This window comes from Sus scrofa, chromosome 5 (assembly GCF_054392235.1).
Source record: "Sus scrofa isolate SSC_HxYL_T2T_F1_AM1 chromosome 5, Sscrofa_HxYL_maternal_Yorkshire_Landrace_v2.0, whole genome shotgun sequence".
NCBI classification, from domain to species: domain Eukaryota; kingdom Metazoa; phylum Chordata; class Mammalia; order Artiodactyla; family Suidae; genus Sus; species Sus scrofa.
Window position 1 is genome coordinate 10,489,237 of NC_139387.1, and position 19,437 is coordinate 10,508,673.

Consider the following 19,437-nt stretch of genomic DNA (forward strand, 5'->3'; position numbering starts at 1 on the left):
AGGCTAGGGGTCGAATTGGTGCTTCAGCTGCTGGCCTACGCCACAGCCACAGCAATGCCAGATCTGAGCCATATCTGTGATCTATGCTACAGTCTGCAGCAACTCTGGAACCTTAACCCACTGAGTGAGGTCAGGGGTCGAACCCGCATCCTCATGGATACTAGTCCGGTCCTTAGCCTGCTGAGCCACAATGGGAACTCCAGGCTTAGACCCTTGAGGGTCAGGCCCCCGCCCCCTGGACCACTCACCTGAGGGCCTGTACGAGGTTGAGGTTGGCGAACTCGTGGCAGTCCACGAAGGCCTGGAGGACCTGCAGGTTGATTGGGTCCCTGGGGGAGGAGGCAGAAGGGAGGGTAGGACACACTGGGGAATTTGCTGGAACCCACTGCCCTGAGTCAAATCCTTCCTCTGTCACTTCCTGCCTGGGTGACCCCATGCAAGCCACTTGACCTCCCCAAGCCCCGGTATCCTTAACTGGAAAATGGAGAGACTCAGGCGTACCCCCATTTCCTCCCTCTTCCAGGTCTGAAATAAAAAAGCGCTACCCTCTTGTCTGCTGCATTTCCAGCTTGTTTAAGACAAGGAGTGTGTCTTCTGGGGGCCGGGGTAAAGGGGTGCTGGTTTGCTGGCCCAGCTCCACGCTTGTCCCCTATACTCTGTCCCCCACCCAGAAGCCAGAGGGGTCCCTTCAGGCCACTCCTCTGCCCAGAACCCTCTCAGGGACCCCCATCTTGTCGCCTGCTACTTCCTCCCTCCCTCTCTCTCTTCCAGTCTCACTAGTCTGCTCTTCCTTGAGCAGCCTTCTGCCCCAGGGCCTTTGCACATGCTGCTCCCTCTGCCCGGGAAGCTCTTAAGTTACAATCCAGGGTCACATTCTCTACGAGACCCTTCATGTCCACACTACTTAAAGTCACAGCCTTCGACACGTGGTTTCCAGAACTTTCTCACCTCCCTTCTCTGCTTTATTTGTATTCCAAAGGACTTACAATCTTCTAACTTATTTCATATATTTTGAGATGTCTTTCCCACTAGAATGTCCCAGAGGGCAGGAGGTTTTTTTAATTTTTTTTTTAATAGGAGGCTTTTTTTATACTGAAGTATAGTTGATTTACAATATTGTGTTACATGCAGGTGTATAGCAAAGTGATTTTATATATTCTTTTTTCCGTTTTTTGCCCATTATAGTTTATTATAAGCTACTGAATATAGTTCCTTCTGCTATACAGTAAATCCTTGTCATTTATCTATTTTATGTACGGTAACCTGGTAGCGTGCACCTGCTCATCTCATATTCCCAATTTATCCCTCCCCGCCCCCCACCCCAGGCATTTTGTCTGTCTCGTTTGCTGATGTCCATCCAGGGTTTAGAACACTGCTTGGTACACCCACCGTACATACTAAAAATATCTGCTTGTTTTCTAAACAAACAAAGGCAGCAAGGCAGGCAGGCTTTGGTTCAGCGTGTGGAGGGGAGCCATCAGTGAGTTGACACAAGACCCAAGAGTTACAACTTTCCTAACATGATTCATGCCCTTGCTTACCTGCCCCCCGACACCTGTGCCCACCCGCACACCCTCATTCCCTGCCACCCAAGGGCCCCTCCTCCTCACCTCTCTCCCAAGTAGGTGCCGATGGCCGTCTTATTGAGCCCCTCACCCTTGTACAGGAACTGGGCGATGTCCTGGACGTCAGGGCTCAGCAGTTTGTGCTCAATGAGATACTGGATGCCCTGGAGGTCATACACAGAGCCTGTGAGCAGCTACCACCCAGCAACTGGCCTGGGAGGAGGAAGGGAGGGAGCCCCTGTGGCCAGAGCCCTGGGGCCTGGCATTCTGGCATTGGCTTGGCTGGATCTGGGAAGTCGTGTTCTCTCCCTCCTAGAAGATGCCTTTGTAAGGTGGTGAGTTCCCCATCGGCAGAGGTGTGCAAAGAGAGATGGGGTTCCTGCAATGAACCTGAGTCACACCAGGTGCTCCGCAGGGTCCCCTTCAGTCCGACACTCTCTGATTCTATGCTTCAGTGATGCTATGAATTTTAAAGATTGGATGAGTCAGCCATTCCTTTTGTCCCCTTAAAATTCATATTGTTTAAAAAGAGTGTTTCATTTTTTTCTCCCAAGGAATCTATGTCCATTGTTAAATATTAGGGAAAAAAAAGCCCCAGCTCAATCAAAGGAGAGAAAACTACCCAGTCCAACCACATGGAGGGAGACGGTTTCACTGGTGGCCTCTCCTTCCCCTTCTGTATGAAAATGGGCCTGTGCCTTGCGCGCTTGGCTGAAACCCGCTCTTGCGGTTTGATAATATCACAAGCATCTCTCCCTACCATCCAGGCCCTCAGAGCCTGTCATGCTAATTTCACAAGTTGGAGGGGTTGGTCTCTGGATTTCTGTGATGATGTGTTTGGGTCCCTGTTCCTTTGGGAGAAATGGCTGCTGAAAGAGGGAGGACGGGCTGTGGAGAGCTCTGAGTGACAGGCAGATAGCATGGGGACCCTTTGATGTCCCCTCCCTGGGGGCGCTCAGGCAGGAATGTGAGTTAGTGTGTGTGTGTGTGTGTGTGTGTGTGTGTGTGTGTGGTCCATGTGGATGGAGCAGGGTCGACTTCTGTGGCTGTGGGACCCGAGGGTCTGTCTGGGGGAAGAGAGCCAGCCTCCCAAGCCAGAGCAGGAAATTTCCAGGGACCCCTCGGCTGCCCCAATCCCACCTCTGTGTGTCAGCTTGAGGCTTTGTCTGTCTCTGCTCCTGCAGGAAAGGAGGCCAGTGGTCCCCTAATTGGGCAAGAGGTGGGGGCTGGGGTTGCTCTGAGGCTAGTGGGGTGGGGGTTGGGGGGTGGGGGTGGAGGTCAGAGCGTAGCTGGGCTCTGAGCGCCCAGGGCTCTAAGCCAGCATCTCAGGACTGGTCCCCTGACCGAGAGGCTGGAAGACCCCACTGGAGACTGGGCCTCAGGATCTAAGGGCCCCACTGGCCAAAGTCCTACTCACAAAGTGGGAGACAGAGGCCCAGAGCCAAGGGGCCCCAAGGCCATGGACATCTCAGACCCCACCTCATCCTCCTGGCTCCCACCTCACGCCCTGGGGCCCCTATGCTGTAGGGTGGCAGAGCCCCTAGCCGTGAAGGGCACCGGGCAAGGTGCTGAGCCTGGCGAGGTTCTGTTTCCCCATCTGTAAAGTGGGTCATTGTGTCAGCTGAGGGGAAGAAGAGGAGTGGCAGGGGTGGCGGGCCCCATGACCCGCGCCCCCGCAGCGCCCACCTTCACGGGGTCCATGTTGAACTTCTTGCGCCCGATGGACAGCTCCTTCTCTTTCTGGGCCACGCGGCTGCAGATGGGAAGACATCAGCCTGGACGCCCCAGGACCCAGGGGAACCTCCCACCCCCCCTAGAGCCTATTTTCCCTAAGGGCCTCCAAGGGGGGTCCCTCAGGCCCCGCGTCAGAACCACCTGGGAGAACGTGAGACAAGAGACCGGGTCCTTTCCTGAGCTACGATGCCAGATTTTCAGGGGGCCCAGCACCAGCATTTTCATCAGCTCTGGAGCTGTGGCCTCAGGAGCCAGAGGGGCTCCTGATTGGGAGGTGGAATTATTGGGGTGTGGTGCTTGGAGCGGGGTCAGGATAACGGGGAGGCTGGGGGTGAGAGCACAGGCTCTGGAGCCAGAGCCATGAAGGGTGAGTCACTTCATGGCTCTGGAACTCAGTTTCTCCATCTGTAAAATGGGGGTGACTCCACCCCTGCCCGCAAACATCGTTGAGCGGTGTAAGCACAGAAAATAGCTGGCGGTGGGTGCCGTGTAAATGTTACGTTGTTTTTAATCACTGGGTGGGAGCAGGGGAAGCTGGAGACACGAGGGCCAGGCATCTATGCGTGTGTGTGTGAGTGCGTGTGTGTGTGTGTGTGTTCTTGAGTTAGGAAGGTGGAGACCAGAGCCATGAGAGGACTAAGGGGTGGCAGGGGTAGGGTGGGGGTCTCCTCGGACACCTTATGTAGGAGTCAGTGTCCTGGGGCCCTAGGGGATGATAGGGACCAAACTTATTCTTTTTTTTTTTTTTTTTTTTTGTCTTTTTAGGGCCACACCTGCAGCATATGGAGGTTCCCAGGCTAGGGGTCAAATCAGAGTTCTAGCTGCCAGCTTACACCCCAGCCACAGCAAAGCCAGATCCGAGCTGCAGCTGTGACCTACAGCGTAGCTCACAGTAGCACTGCATCCTTAACCCACTGAGCGAGGCCAGGGATTGAGCCCGCGTCCTCATGGAAACTAGTCAGGTTCGTTACTGCTAAGCCACGACGGGAACTCCCAGGGCGGTCTTCCCATAGAGGGGGAGGGGTAGATGACATAGGCCAGGCTCCTAACCCCATAAGATCCTTGGCTCCCTTGGGCCTGAGTTTCCTTCTCCCTGGCGCATCCCAAGATGCTCCTGGCCAGTGGCAGCTTCCCAGTGTCGCCTGCCGGGCCCCTCACCTCTCCTCCGCTGTCTCAAAGCAGTCGATCTGGGCAAACACATCTGCGATTTCCTCCTTCAGCTTCTGCGGGGTGGCAGGGGGACAGGGAGGGAGAGTCAGGGGGGTGGAGGCGGGGACAGAAAGGGCTTCGCGACCCTCCCCACCCCCACACACAACCACTCCCACCCCTGGGCACAAGTCAGTCCTCTGTCTTGAGCAGCCAACAAGGGCCCCAGCTCCTCAGACCCCTCGCCCAGATGTCTCTTACAGCCTCAAAATCCCTAGCCAAACTTACCGCTTCTGCTTGTACCTAATTCTCCAGGGGCGCCTGTCCTGGTGTGAGGGAGCGCCTGGTCCCCACCCTTCACCCCGCTCTATTTCCAGCCCTGAAAATTGTCCTGCCCTTGAGCGAAACGTTCCCAACAAGCCCTCCTCCACCCGGCTGCCATCTTTCTGAAGCGCAGCTTGGTGCCCGTGCTGCTTCTGCTCAAAGGCCATCCATGGCTCCCTACTGCCTCTCCAGGCCAGAGGTACAAATTCCTGCCCTCTGATGAGGCCCCAACTCCTCTGGTTTCCCTCCCTCCATCCGTTTACTCTGCCCCCGCCCTAGACTCAGCGGCCAGCACGAGCCCGGTCCAGCAGGTGCAACCAAGGTACGAGACCGCACAGGCCTCTCCTCGAGGGATTTCTGCCCTTTCTGTGGAATTTACAGAAGAGGACACTGAGGCGCAGAGAAGTGAAGTGACGTGTCCCACATCTGATTCCAAGCCTGTCTTTTCCCTGATGCCCCCCTGCCACTCCTGGTCCTTTTCATCTTGACTCAGAAGAAGGTGCCCCGTGGCGGGGTACAACTCCCAGCTCCGCCAACCACTGCCACTGGGCAGATGGGGAGAGGGGGCACAGCTCGCTTAGCAATCCCCTGCTGCGGGGGGTGGTGCATGAACACCCAACAAGAGCCTCCAAAGGCACCCAGCCTTCCCTCACCTCCCAGGATCTCTGGAATGAGGGTAACCCTGGCTTATCCTGGGACCCTGGGGCAGCAAGGGGACTGGAGCCTCTGGGCCCAGTCAGCTCCTGACCATGTGACCTTGGCCGAGTCCCTGAGCAGCTGCCCCACAAATGAAATGAGGCTTCCCTCCTGGGTATTAATTGAGCACCTACTATGCTCTGACGAGTGGGCTGGGGCTACAGGGACGGGAAACACCAGGCTTTCCTCATGTGGAGCTCAAGGTCCAGTGGGGCTGCGATGGTGGCAGTCACGGGGCAAATGAAATGACCTTGCAGAAGATGGTCAGAGTAATGGAATATGCTAGGTGCTTGCTGAGTGAATGATCTTGTGCCCTTATCTTCCCCTGGAGTCTCAGGTGCACCTGTCTTGGGGCGGGGATGGGGTTGGGGTGGGGTCCCAGCATCTACGTTCGGGGTGGTCAGAGCAGTCTCTAGAGGAAGAGGCGTTGAAGCCAAGGATGAACTAGGAAAAGGAGGAGTCGTGAGGAGAGTTCCAGGCCAAGGGAACTGTGAGTGCAAAGGCCCAGGGGCAGGGCCGAGCACGGCATATTCTGGGAACAGAAGCAGGGTCTATCTCAGAAGGTTGCTGAGAATCTGATGAGCTAATGTCTGAGAGACTGGTGAACTGGAAAGACTTGGTAGATACGGGAGTGATCTTGTTTCTTGTTTCTTTTTCTTTTTAGGGCCGCACCTGCACAATATGGAAGTTCTTGGGCTAGGGGTCCAATCGGAGCCGTAGCTGTGGCCTACACCACAGCCACAGCAGCTTGCCATCCCAGCCGTGTCTATGACCTATGCCACATCTCTGGATCCTTAACCCGCTGAGTGGGGCCAGGGATTGAACCCACATCCTCATGTGGGACCTAGTGGGGTTCTTTTTTTTTTTTTTTTTTTTTTTTGTCTTTTTGCTATTTCTTTGGACCGCTCCCGCGGCATATGGAGGTTCCCAGGCTAGGGGTCCAATTGGAGCTGTAGCCATTGGCCTACGCCAGAGCCACAGCAACGCGGGATCCGAGCCGCGTCTGCAACCTACACCACAGCTCACGGCAACGCCGGATCCTTAACCCACTGAGCAAGGGCAGGGACCGAACCTGCAACCTCATGGTTCCTAGTCGGATTCGTTAACCACTGTGCCACGACGGGAACTCCCCTAGTGGGGTTCTTAAACCACTGGGAGCCGCAGTGGGAGGTCCTATTAGTGTGATCCTGACCAAACAGTCTACATTTTTTTGGCCACACCCACTGCAGGCAGAAGTTCTCCAGGCCAGGGATCGAACCCAAGCCACAGCAGTGACCTGAGCCACAGCAGAGGCCATGCTGGGTTGTTAACCACTAGGCCACCAGGGAACTCCATAAATGGTCTACATTTTTAGGGGGATGAAGCTGAAAGCCAGGGTGGGGATGAGACCAGGTTGAGGCCACACAGGCAGGGATCGGCACACAGTAGGTGCTTAGCTGGCTGCTTTCTTTCTCTCCCCCACTCTCCTGGCTCTCTCTGGGCCCTGGCAGTTGAGCCCAGGAGTGGAGAGTCCCCTGAGAATTCTGTTCTCCCCACTCCTGGGGGCAGGGGCCGAGGCTGCATCGGGGCTAGAATCAGGCCCTACTCCCAGGCCAGGGTGGGTTGGGAATGAGCAGGGTGGTGTGTGAGCACGTCTGAGTGTCTGCGCGTGGGTGGGTGTGGTTTGAGGGTGTGTCAGCATGAACTTGTATGTGGACAAGAACATGAGTATTTGGAAGTTCCTGTTATGATGCCGCAGAAACAAATCCGACTAGGAACCACGAAGGGCGGGTTCGATCCTTGGCCTCACTCACTGGGTTAAAGATCCAGTGTGGCTGTGGCTGTGGTGTAGGCCGGCAGCTGTAGCTCAGATTCGATCCCTAGCCTGGGAACCTCCATAAGCCACGAGTGCGGCCCTAAAACGCAAAAAAAAAAAAAAAAAAAAAAAAAAAGAGCATGAGTATTTGTGAATGTGAGGGTGAGCACACCTGGATGTCCTCCAGAAGCTGCTTCCGGTGCCATTTGATCCGCTGCAGCTCCTCTGTCTCCCCGCTGCTCAGCTCCCCTGGGTCTGGAGAAAGAAAAACCAGTGGTTCCGGGTTCATTCCCCACCCTCCCCTCCGTCATTCAGCTCCAGCTTCTCTGGAGCTTTCATTTCCCCAGGGCCCTCTTCCCTCCAGAAACCCAGGACTTGCTCGCTCTCTTCATTCAAGCCTCTGCTCAGATGTCATCTCCTCCAAGAAGCTCTCCCTGATTGCCCTGTCCGAAGCAGTCCCTCCTCCCCCCTCCTACTAGCTTTTTGTTTCTTCTGCCCCTCTGGGTACAGACTCTCTAAGCCATCCTGTTTACCTGCATCTTGTGTGTTATACTTATTCCCCGCGAGGGAACAGGCACTTCAACAATTTCGCTCACTGCTGCATCCTCAGCACCCAGAGAGAGCCTGACACAGAGCAAGTCCTCAGTACAATACTAGCTGAAGACATTCATCCTTTGCTGGAACTTTAATTCTTCCCTGGATCATGCATCTGTCATTTATTCATTTATTTGCCCAACCGGGAAGTGTATCGCTTCACCTCACATCCCATTGGCCAGATGTAGTCACGTGGCCACAGCTACCTTCAAGGGAGGCTGGATAATGAGCCTTTAGTAAGTGGTCCTGATATCCTCACTATGTAAGATGAGAAAACTGGATTTGGGAAGGGGGTACATTTCAGTTCCTGCCCCAGATACTGAGGCTCAGAAAGGTGAGATGACCTGGTTTGGGTCTCAAAGGGATACATTGCGGAGCCGGGGGGGGACTTGGGTTGGGATGGCTACACAGCCTGAGTTCTTTCCTCATTGCCTGGAATTAAAGGTGACACAGGAGTCAGCTGACCTTTCTCTAAACCCCATTGCGCTTCCCGTCCCATCCTTAACACCCTCTCGGTTAAAATCTCCACATACAGAGTTCCCGTCGTGGCGCAGTGGTTAACGAATCTGACTAGGAACCATGAGGTTGCAGGTTCGATCCTTGGCCTTGCTCAGTGGGTTAAGGATCTGGCATTGCCATGAGCTGTGGTGTAGGTCGCAGATGCGGCTCGGATCCCGTGTTGCTGTGGCTGTGGTGTAGGCCGGTGGCTACAGCTGCAATTCGACCCCTAGCCTGGGAACCTCCATATGCCGCGGGATTGGCCCTAGAAAAGGCAAAAAGACAAAAAAAAAAAAAAAAAAAAAAAAAAAAAAATCTCCACATATGCACACAAAAAAGGGAATTCCCTTGGTGGCTCAGTGGTAATGAATCCGACTAATATCCATGAGGATGTGGGTTCGATCCCTGGCCTCGCTCAGTGGGTTAAGGATCTGACGTTGCCATGAGCTGTGGTGTAGGTCGCAGACACAGCTCGGATCCCACGTTGCTGTGGCTGTGGTGTAGGCCAGCAGCTGCAGCTCTAATTCACCCCCTAGCCTGGGAAATTTCACATGCTTCAGGCATGGCCCTAAAAAGCAAAAAGTAAAAATAAAATCCCCACGGAATCCTTATTGCTTAGAGTGAAAAGTTTTCATCCTGGTCTTGAGTCTCCCCAGCCTCTCCAGACTCTCCAGCATCCTCAAGAGCCTGGCATCCAGTCTGCCCACTCCTCACTGCCCCCAGCGGCCTAACCCCAGTCTTACTTCCCCACCGTTGCCTCCTCACCTCCACCACGTCGGCACCCCTTTTCCTTTGTGTGCACCCAAATCCCTCAACTCTCAAATCCTAGCTTTGGGAAGTGCCCGGTCACGTTTCTTGAACGTTTTTCTTTCTCTCTGTTTTGCGTTTTTAGGGCCCCACCTGCAGCACATGGAAGTTCCCAGGCTAGGGGTCAAATCGGAGCTGCAGCTGCCAGCCTACACCACAGCCACAGAGACTCAGGAATCGAGCCACATCTGCGACCTACACCACAGTGCATGGCAACGCTGGATCCTTAACCCACTGAGCGAGGCCAGGGATCGAACCTGAGTCCTCACGGATACTTGTTGAGTTCTTAACTCACTGAGCCACAACGGGAACTCCTCAGTCAGTGTTATTCTAAGTCTCTTTGTTACAGCAGCCATGCCTGAAACTCGGCTAATGCGGTGTCCTTGTCTCTGAAATGTGAATCATAACCTAGATAGTAATTATCAGGATTAAAAAAGCTGAATTTTGCTCGATGCTCAGCAAATATCTAACATACGGTAAGGGTTCAACCCATGTCTGATGGATGCCATGTTGTGGCAGCCAGTTCTTCCCCTCAGGACCAAGGCACCCACTCCCTCAGCTGCTGGGGTAAGTGTATGCAGTCTCCTAAAGGCTCACAGCCGAGTCCTTCCGCATGAACTTGACCTCAGTCCAAATATAGAGTTGCTTTACCCAAGGAAATACCCCTGCCCGAGGGTAGTCACTGCAGAAAAAGCCCAGGCCCTTTGCCTGGTTTCTGGGCCCGAGTCAGTTTTTAGATTTAGGCCCTGACTTTTTCAATTCCTTTTTTTTTTTTTTTTTTTTTTTTTTTTTTTTTTTTTTTTTTGCTTTTTAGGGCTGTACCGGCGGCATATGGTGTTTCCCAGGCTAGGGGTCGATTTGGAGCTACACTTGTCAGCCTACACCACAGCCACAGCAACTCGGGATCCAGGCTGAGTCTGCAAGCTACACCACAGCTCATGGCAATGCCAGATCCCCAACCCACTGAGTGAGGCCAAGGATGGAACCTGCATTCTCAGGGTACTAGTTGGGTTCGTTACCACTGAGCCACAACAGAAATTCCATTTTTTTTCCTTTTTTTTTGCTTCCCCATGGCATATAGAGTTCTTGGGCCAGGCATCAGATCTGAGTACAGTTGCACCCAAGCTGCATCCGTAGCGATGCTGCATCCTTAACCCACTGTGCAGGGCCGGAGATCGAACCTGCGTCCCAGTGTTCCCGAGATGCAGCCAATCCCACTGTGTCACAGCGGAAACTCCAAACCAGGCCCTAGTGACGGAGAGGCCAGGCCCCCAGAAGGAAGGCTCCTGCATCACTGTGGCCAGTGTATGTGGTCATGAGCGCCTTGGTCAGGCAGCCAAGCCGGGTCTCTCTGACCCACCAAGTCCCACAGTCAAGCCCAACAGCCATCCTTTGTAACTGGTTCAACCCACTTCACCTTTGTAAACAGGTCACCCAGTGAGCAGAGACAGAGGGCTCTAGTAAGCTCCAGGGACAGGTGGCTCAGACCCCCATGTCACCCACTGTTATCGCGCCAGTTCTGCACGGATTGTGGATCCCATGGGTCCTTCTGACAAAGGAGGAAAATGCCTGAACTTGGTTCTTGATGGTGGTTCAGTGTTTGGGTACAAGCAGAACTGGACAGCTACTGAACTACAGCCCTGCTCAAAGTTTCCAGAAAGTGGTGAGAAGCCCCGCCTCCCAGTAGGCAGAGCTTTGGCCAGGGCACCTGGTCATCTATTTCATGGGGAAAGTGAAGTGAAATAAAAATCTATATGCGTTCCTGGGCAGTGGAAGATGACTGGCTTCTTGGTCAGGAAGAAGGAGAGAAGAAAGATGGGGAAAGGAGAGGTCCGGGGGATAGATGGGTGCGTGGCCGTCTGGGAGCGGGCACGGGGTGTGAAGATTTTTGCAAAGCACATGAATGTCCCTCAGGAAGCAGCCACTATAGGAGGGGCACTAAACCTCCAGACAGGCAGCAAGACTCAGCCAGCTGACTTCAGTCTGTCTCTGTGCTGGTCCGACGATACCTGAATAAAGCAGAGGAGAGGCATGGACCCACTCACCCAGGCTCCCCAAGCTGCTGCCACCTGCTGAATATCAGGCCCGCCAGCCACAGAGACCGAGGGTTTCCAAAAGGCCAACCAGCAACCTGATGGCAAATCAATTACACGGGCTCCCTTGTTCTGGATACGCGGCATCCTTTCCTGCCCACAGAGCCTTGGCCAGCACCACTATTCAAGGGTTGATCTGCTGACTCAGAACCCTGCAAACGCTGCATGAGACCAGAGGATCCACTTTATAGTAAAGGAGGCGTAGGAGGAGCCTGGGGCCAGAGGACCCACTGGTCCTCGTATTTCATCACCAGAAGACGTTGGTCGGACAGAGCAACGGAGCAGCCTACTGAAGGTGCAGCTGAAATGGCAGCTGGGAGATGACACACTGCTTGGGTGGGGCCCTGTTTTCCCTTCTGTCCCTGCCACTCTGAGCTCTGCAAGCCTAGAAATCCTGCTTTCCACGGGCACTGAGGGGAAGTGGCACTAGCACCAGGAGACAAAGTGAGAGTCGCGCGAACTCTAAGCTCCGAAACACCTGCTCCCTGCCAACAGCTCCATGTAAACCTTGTCGTTTAATCCTCACAACTCTTCAAAGTGGATCTTTTCCAGTTTAAGACCCTGAGGCTCAGAGAGGCAAAGCGATTGGCGCCACGTCACAAGAAGTGGCAGGGCTGGCATCAGAACCCCAGTCTGCCAACATCTAAGCCCCTGTCCCAGGAGAAGCAGATACTGCAGGCTGCTGGGGACACACAGGGATGGAAGGTGTGAGGGGCCATCCTCACGGAGGCAGGAGCAGAGCCACAGCGGGGGAGGTGGCCCTGGAGGCTGGGACCCAGAACGCCTTCAGGAGTCGGGGGAGTCTTAGATCCACGGAGGAAAAACCCCAAAACCTCTAGCTAATTTGGGCTGAAAGATCAGACTTTTTTGTTTTGTTTGTTTGCTTTTTGTTGTTTTCCTGTTGGCTGGGGCTGGTGTCCTGAAGGTCTCTTTCTGGCTGAGGGCACCCCTGCTGGTGGAGGCCACGTGGATCCCAGACAAGCTGCTGGTTGGAGAGAAGCCAGGTGGGAGTTCCGTGTTTCTGTGGATAACCCCAATGCGGACGGCCCGGGGGGAGGGATGGGGGTGCCCATGGCGGGGTCCCCGGCTGACTTCTCTCTCCCCAATGGGTCTCATTAGCCCTCTCGCCCTTTGCTGGCCTGGACTCACACGCATACCTTCAGCTTCAGCCCCTTCCCCGAGTTTCAGACACTTGCGTGGCCCCCGTGTCCCAAACACCATCTCATTTGTCGCTATATGGAACGTCTAGAATTTCCCCTCAAGCTGGCTTTCTTCCCGAGTTCTCAAGCTCTGGGAATGCCCCCCCACCCCAGATACCCCGGCCAGAACCCCAACAGGCACCTTGACACACACCTCTCTCTCACCCTTCTGTCTTCTTGTGTCGCCCTCATATCACCAAGCCCTGTCTCTCTTCTTTCTTTTTCCAAGGCCCCCACCATCTGTCCCCCAGACCCCAGGCTCCTCTCTCTGGATGATTGAAGGTGTCCTGATGAGCCCCTGCCTCCACTCTGCCCCTCCCATCCCATCTCCTGTGACCTCCCATTGTCCTGGGGATAAAGAGCCCACCTCTTACTGGACCCACCAGTCCTGCTGGGGCCCCACCCTCATCCCACACTGCGCTGCCCCTGCCCCAGGCTCAGGCCTCCTGGCCACCCCTCATTCGCTCCCATACGCTCACTCCCTTTGCACCTGCTGTTCCCTGGGTCTGGAATGCCTTTCCTTCTCCTGCCTGCCTAGTGCTTCTTACTCGCTCCCTCCCTCTCCCCTCAGGGGCCCCCCTCTGGGCACCCCCTCTCCCTCATCTCCCTCCCATCCCTGCAGTAGAGCTGGGAACTTGCTCCATGAACCAGCCAAGCTCTTGGCTAAAGAAACGCATGAGGGTTGAGCACCTGCTCTGTCTCAGGCCCCGGGGGCTCCAGGCTCTGGCCCTCCACCATCTCATTTGATTCCCACCACAGCTCAGGAGGAAGCTATTTCTAATCTCATTCTACAGATGAGGCATCTGAGGCTCAGATTGTCCAAGAGGTGGCAGGGGTGTGATTCACTCCCAGGCCCATCTGGAGCTCTGAGGCCACAACCCTAGCCTCGATCTTCTCAAGCCAGATATCTCAGTGCAAATCATCAAACCTCATCAAGACACTAAGCTTGGATTAGAGAGTTTCCGTTGTGGCTCAGCGGTAAAGAACCTGACTCGGTAAAGAACCATAAGGATGCAGGTTTGATCCCTTGCCTCCCGCAGGGGGTTAAGGATCTGGCGTTGCTTTGAGCTGTGATGTAGGTCACAGATGTGGCTCGGATCCTGCCTTGCTGTGGCTGGGGCGTAGGCTGGCAGCTGCAGCTCCAATTTTACTCCTAGCCTGGGAACCTCCAGGTGCCGCTGGTGTGGCCATTAAAAAAAAAAAAAAAAAAAAAAAAAAAAATACACCAAGCTTGGATATTCTGACTCAGAAATGCTGGCCACGGCTCCTCACTGTGGAGAATGAAGGCAGATGCAGACAATGCCTGCAGAATGAGCCCTTTCTCTTTTGGGGCAAGAAGGCAAACAAGACCAATGTCAGAGCTGGGCAAACAGTTTTCCTGGCACAGTGGCATGACGTGGGGGTACATTATTTGCCTTTTTTTCTTTGGGCAGCTGCTTTTGTGGTTTGACAGGTACATTCATGAACCCTCTCAGTCCAGCATCCCCTTCAGTTGGGTCCTGACCCTGGCAGGTGGCAGCTGGCCAAGGGCATCGGAAACCCTGAAACAGGGCTGACCGCCCCGAGCCTGCGGCACCCATCACTTGGTGGCGTCGGAGCCTTTGGACCCTTCACCTCTTTATTTAAAAGGGTGGATTTCTCCCCAGTTCAGAGCTGCAGTTCAGGGAGGATGACAAGGACACAGCCCGAGAGGGGTCACTTCTGACACCAAGCCTGGCGGTGATGGAGTTTCAGGCAGTGATGCAGCTCAAGGGAGATGGATTTTAATAATAATGATGATGACGATGATAATAATAATAGTGCTAATAATGATAAAAACGCAAAGATATTAACATGATAGGAATGACCACCACCAGCAGCTCTGTTTACGCCTCCCTGGGCTCTGCTTTCCGAACCTCACAAAGGCCGCCCTCGGACCCCTGACCCCACCCACGCCGTGACGAGGCTGCCCCTCGCGCCCCATGCCCAGCCCAGCTGCGTGTGCCCAGGTGCCGCCCGGGCCATCTCCCCCACTCCTCTCTACTTCCCCTTCGTCCTTCCTCTTTCCCATCATATTTTTAGAAATTTGCTTGCAGCCCCGCTTCCAGAACAGCTGGCCCCGCTTCCCCTTTCCAGGGCAGTTGGAGGGGGGGGCAATCCTGGGGCCCTGAAAGCAGCGGCTCCTCAGACTTTGGGTCTGAGGGGCTCTGGGGTGGGGTGGGGGGGCAGGCGGCCGGCAGAGCCGTACCCCACCCCCGCTGCTGAGGGCCTGCGGGCACCCGAATCGCCTGGCCTGAATCGAGTGGTTTCCTCCCCCAGCGAAGCCCGCCTCTATTTTTAACCCACAGACTTGCTGCACCAGCCCCACCGCTGTCTTTGGTCACGTTGGGGCTTTGTTGCCTGGATCGCTCAGGTTTTTCAGCAGATGCAGGGGGAGGGGCCCCGCTCCAGGGTGCCAGACATCCGCAGCTGGAGCTGGGGGTGGGCGGACTTTTGCCACCATCCTGCCCATCGTACAAGTGGGGAAACTGAAACCCACAGCGGGAAGAGGCTCACCATGGCCACAGGGCATCGGAGCCAAGGCGAGCTGTCCCCCGGATCCTCATCCTTGCCCCGCTGCCCAGGTGAGACTGGGATGAGGGTGCCCACGCAGAGGTGGCAAATCTGAGCTTGGAGAGGGGAAGTCACCTGACTGTGGAGGAGCTTTGATTAAGACTGGGTCTGGGTAGCAGAGAAATGACCCACTCTCTCTCCCTCCACTTCCTCCAGGAAGTCTTCCTGAACTGCCCCTGCCCTGGGGTGGAAAGAGTCGCTCCTTCCCAGCTGCAGGTCTCTGCCCATTTGCACATCGGCCCTGGGTGCCCGTCCTGCAGAATCTGTCTCCTCCTCTCCCTCCCTTCCCCCTACCCCCATCCCAGGCCAGCAGCTCAACTCGGGACTGGGCCATGGCTGTCTCCAGCATCACAAAACTCAGGGCCGGCACACCAGTTTGAATGAATGAATGAATGAATAGATGAACCAATCAATGGAACCCTCACATCTCCCAAGAGACTGCCTGCAGTGACTCCATTCAACCTCTGTCCTCCCAGGACTCGCCTGACCCGAAGCAGTGGCTTCCCTCAGATGCCCCGCACCTATACCCCCCAACCCAGGCTAAACTGGGGCTCTCTCTTCTCTTAGATCTTGTCCCTATTCTGCTACTTATTGGCCACCTGACTTCGGGCCCGTCCGTCCTCTCCTCCAGTTCACCTCTGTGAGCCGCCGTTTCCTCATTTGCATTATGGGGACAACTATCCTAAGGCCTTTGGTACCAGAAGACCCCCCCCAGCAAAGAACCAAGTAAGAGTGGTAGCCAGTCAGGCAGTGTTGGCTGGCGAGGGGGAAGGGGACTTCACAGTCTCTTGTCACCCTTGTGTCAGCTGTGTGACCTTGAGCCAGGCACTGCTCCTCCTGGGTCTCCTCTTGTCCCCCAGTTGCCACCTGCGGTGTGTTCACCAAGCCCCTACAGTCTGTGAGCCACCTGCCTCCCAAAGCCCGCAGGGGAAGCTCAGGGTTTGGGGAGAAAGGGTGGGGAGGGGAGCCAGGAGGTGGGGAGGGGTCCTGCCCCAGCAGGACGGTGTCCCTCTCTTGGCCTCCTTTGTTCCATCTGTAAATGGGGGTTGTTGAAACTAATGCCTGCTTCTCTAGCTGTGTTCCCCTGAAACCCTGGGGTGAGGGGAGGCCCAGTGGGCGGGGTCGGACTGCCTTGTATGAGGGTTCTTTTGTTCCCAGACTAGGAGTCGAACCGGAGCTGCAGATGCCAGTCTACACGACAGCCACAGTAACACCAGATCTAAGCCACGCCTGCAACCTGCACCTCAGCTCACGACAACGCCAGATCCTTAACCCCCTGAGTGAGGCCAGGGGTCGAACCCACATCCTCACGGATACTAGTCAGGTTTGTTGCTGCTGAGCCACAACGGGAACTCCTGTGTGAGGTTTTGTTTGAAGGTAGGGTTCTGCTGCACATTATCTGGACCTGGGGAACCGAACTGCTCCAGGCAGCCCTTGTCCTCAGGAATTCCAGGCCATGCTGGAATATTCTGAGAAGGACTTGGGCCCTCTTCTCTCCTCCTCACGGAAACACAACGGAGTCCCGTCCGCCCCTGTACCCACTCTGCAGCCTCCTTTCCTTCCCCTCCAGACACATGGTCCTGCTGACCGGGCAGGGGCCCGGCCACGGTCCCCGGCTGCTCATTCCTGGGCCCCTCCACTGGCAATCAGTGGTGTCCTCAGCCGCCCCAGAGGCCACCGTCCCCCACCAGAGGCCAAACTGGGGCTGCAGGGTGCTTGTGCCACCCGGACACTTATCATCCTCACGGATGTCACCGTCTTTGACACAAGCTATCTTTCGCGTCCCACCTCCGGACCTTTGCACTGGCTATTCCTTCGTCTGGAATATTCTTTCCCCAGAAACCCACACGGATCCTTTCCTCCCTCCTTCAAGCCTCGGCTCAAACAGTGTCTCCTCTTGAGGTCTTCTCGGCCACCTGTCCCATCTTCCTCATCTCACCGTGCCGCTCATCCGGCTTGTCACCTCCCGACCAAGCACACGCACACTCGCACTGTCTGTCTTCCCCCTAGAACATAATAAGCTCCTGAGGGTGAGGGGAGCCCCCGCTTCGTTCGCTGGACTCCCGGCCCCTGGAACACAGCTTGGCACCAAGCCCGAGCGCCTAGACCTCTGTTTTCTGCTCCTGCCTGTCCCATCTGGCTTATATCTATGTACACACTGATTGCTGTGAGGCCAGCACCGTTATCCCCATTCTACAGAACAGGAAACTGAGGCCCAGACAGGTCGGCCCAGACGCTTACCTGGGTGGCACAAGTCCATTCTGAAGCCCCCCCGGGGAAGGGCGGCCCGGGCTCCAGGGGCCTGCTGACCCAGCTGCAGCTCGGCTGCTCAGGCAGAGATGTGTCACCTCAGCTAGAGCAGGCCCCTTCCCGTCCGCCCGCCCCGCCCAGCCCCTGTGTGGGGAGGAAGTCCTGTCCTGCCTGGGTTCTGGGGCTCTGGGGCTCTGGTACGTAGGCTCTTGACGTAACAGCACTTCCTAAAACCAGTTCTGCGTACTGGGGACTCTTTGCATGTTGGGGGTGGACGAGGGAGGGATAGAAGGACACGGGGGGCGGGGGATAAAAAGAGAAAGATGGTGCGACAGAGAGAAACATGCAGACACACCCCCCCGAGGAAGATGCTTATTAGAGCACAGATCCTTCTCCAGCGGGACCATGGGCACTTACTCAGCAACCTCCCTGCCCTTCAGCTGAAGGGTCACTCCACTTGAACAGTCCAAGCGGAGCCCCCTAGGTCCCACCCCACAAGCTCTCTTTCATCAACCCTCCCTTGATCAAGGAAAAATTAATCCAGTGCTAGCAAAGGCTCTGCCTCCCCTCAATGAAATGCTTGGCTTTTGCCTGTCTAGTGATTGGTCAGGCCAGATGTTCAGTTTCCCTTTTCCCCCAGGTTGCTGGGAAGCTCAGTCAAATCCAAAGTGCCTTGACGACTGTTCTGTTGTAACAGACAGACGTTGAGGCCAGACAGCAGGGTGATTCAGCTCTGCCACTCAGGGCCTGGGTGAACTTGGGTGAGTCACTTATTGGCAATGAGCCTCAGTTTGCTTACCTGTAAAAGCTGAATACTAATTCTCACCTCGGGGTTATGAAAAACATGGGGGACATAATGCATGTAAGATGCATGAATAGTCAATAAACACTATCTTCTTTCTCTTTTAGGTTTCAATTTTCTTTGGGGGTTAAAATTTACAATTCGACTGCTTGTGTCTTTTTTTAATTTTTTTTGGCAAGCTGATTCAAATCCTTGGTGGAAAAAAGTACAGTGTGAAGAAATATTTATAGGGGTTCCCTTGTGGCCTAAGGATTCGATGTTTTCACTGCTGTGCCTCAGGTTCTATCCTTGGCCTGGGAATTTCTGCATGCCGTGGGCATAGCCAAAAATGAATAAATACTTCAAAAGAAGAAATATCTAGGAGGTCCTATTGTGGCTTAATGGTAAAGAACCCGAACAGTGTGCATGAGGATTTGGGTTCAATCCCTGGCCTCGCTCAGTGGGTTAAGGATCTGGCCTTGCCAGGAGCTGTGGTGTAGGTCACAGAAACGGCTTGGATCCCAGGTTTTTGTGGCTCTGGCTCAGATCTTGCGTGGCTGTGGCTCTGGCGTAGGCCGGAGGCTACAGCTCCGATTTGACCCCTAGCCTGGGAACTTCCATGTGCTGCAGGTGCGGCCCTAAAAAGACGAAAAAAAGAAAAAAGAAAAAGAAACATCTATAAATTCACTGCTCCTTCCTTGTCACTTTGTGGCACATATTGTGTATTCATCTGTTTTCCCACCAGTCTCAAAGCCCAGGAGGACAAGGGCCCTCTGTGTCCTGTGCTTGGTAAATGCTGGGGGCCCATGCGGGTGTATGAATGTGCAATAAATGAACGAATGGACGAACGAATGAATGAAGGGCACCCAGGGGAGGGGGTGAGGTTGATGCAAGAGCTGGCTACAACGGCCCCCCGTCCCGGTATCCACACCCCTCTGCCCTGTGATGCAGTCGCTCTTCTTATGGAGAGGTGGCATCTATTTCTCTTCCCCTTGCGTCTGGACTGGGCTGTGTCTTTCCCTGATGGCTAGAACGTGGCAGAAGTGAGGTTACATGACTTTCAAGGTGAGGCCTTAAGAAGCCCTGTGGCCCAGCTGTCCGGGCTGGCCTGCTGAGGATGGAGACACACAGAGAAGAGAAAACTGAGGCCCCTTCCTGGGACACGCGCGACCAAGTCGGAACTCGAGTTCCTGGCCAGCTCAGGACCAGAGGCCGGGCTTACTCACTCCTGGTGGAGTTTTCAGGATTCTTCATCCCTGCCCCCAGCCCCCAACCCCTGCCTGCCAGTGCTGCCTACCTTGAGGTTATTTCTTAGGCATCTTGTTGACATTCTTTTCATGGTAAACTAGAAATTTTCTCAGCC

At 55.0% G+C, this 19,437-nt stretch overlaps 1 protein-coding gene and 1 long non-coding RNA gene across 3 annotated transcripts in view; one reads left to right on the plus strand and one right to left on the minus strand.

Annotated features, from left to right (window-relative positions):
* Positions 1-17,386, minus strand: part of CYTH4 (cytohesin 4) — a 32,320-nt gene extending 14,934 nt beyond the window's left edge. The window contains exons 1-6 of one of the 2 annotated variants that reach the window (XM_085024526.1): positions 17,285-17,386; positions 7,433-7,515; positions 4,350-4,522; positions 3,252-3,318; positions 1,611-1,729; positions 249-329 (exon numbers count right to left, since the gene is read on the minus strand). In XM_085024526.1, coding sequence (XP_084880652.1) covers positions 249-329; positions 1,611-1,729; positions 3,252-3,318; positions 4,350-4,354 — 272 coding nt within the window. In that variant the 5' untranslated portion in view covers positions 4,355-4,522; positions 7,433-7,515; positions 17,285-17,386. 2 annotated transcript variants of the gene reach the window in all.
* LOC146403129 (uncharacterized) lies at positions 14,566-18,449 on the plus strand. The gene is made up of 3 exons (XR_014803072.1): positions 14,566-15,054; positions 15,611-15,769; positions 16,202-18,449. It is a non-coding gene; the product is annotated as an uncharacterized LOC146403129 (long non-coding RNA).
* The last annotated feature ends 988 nt before the right edge of the window (positions 18,450-19,437 follow it).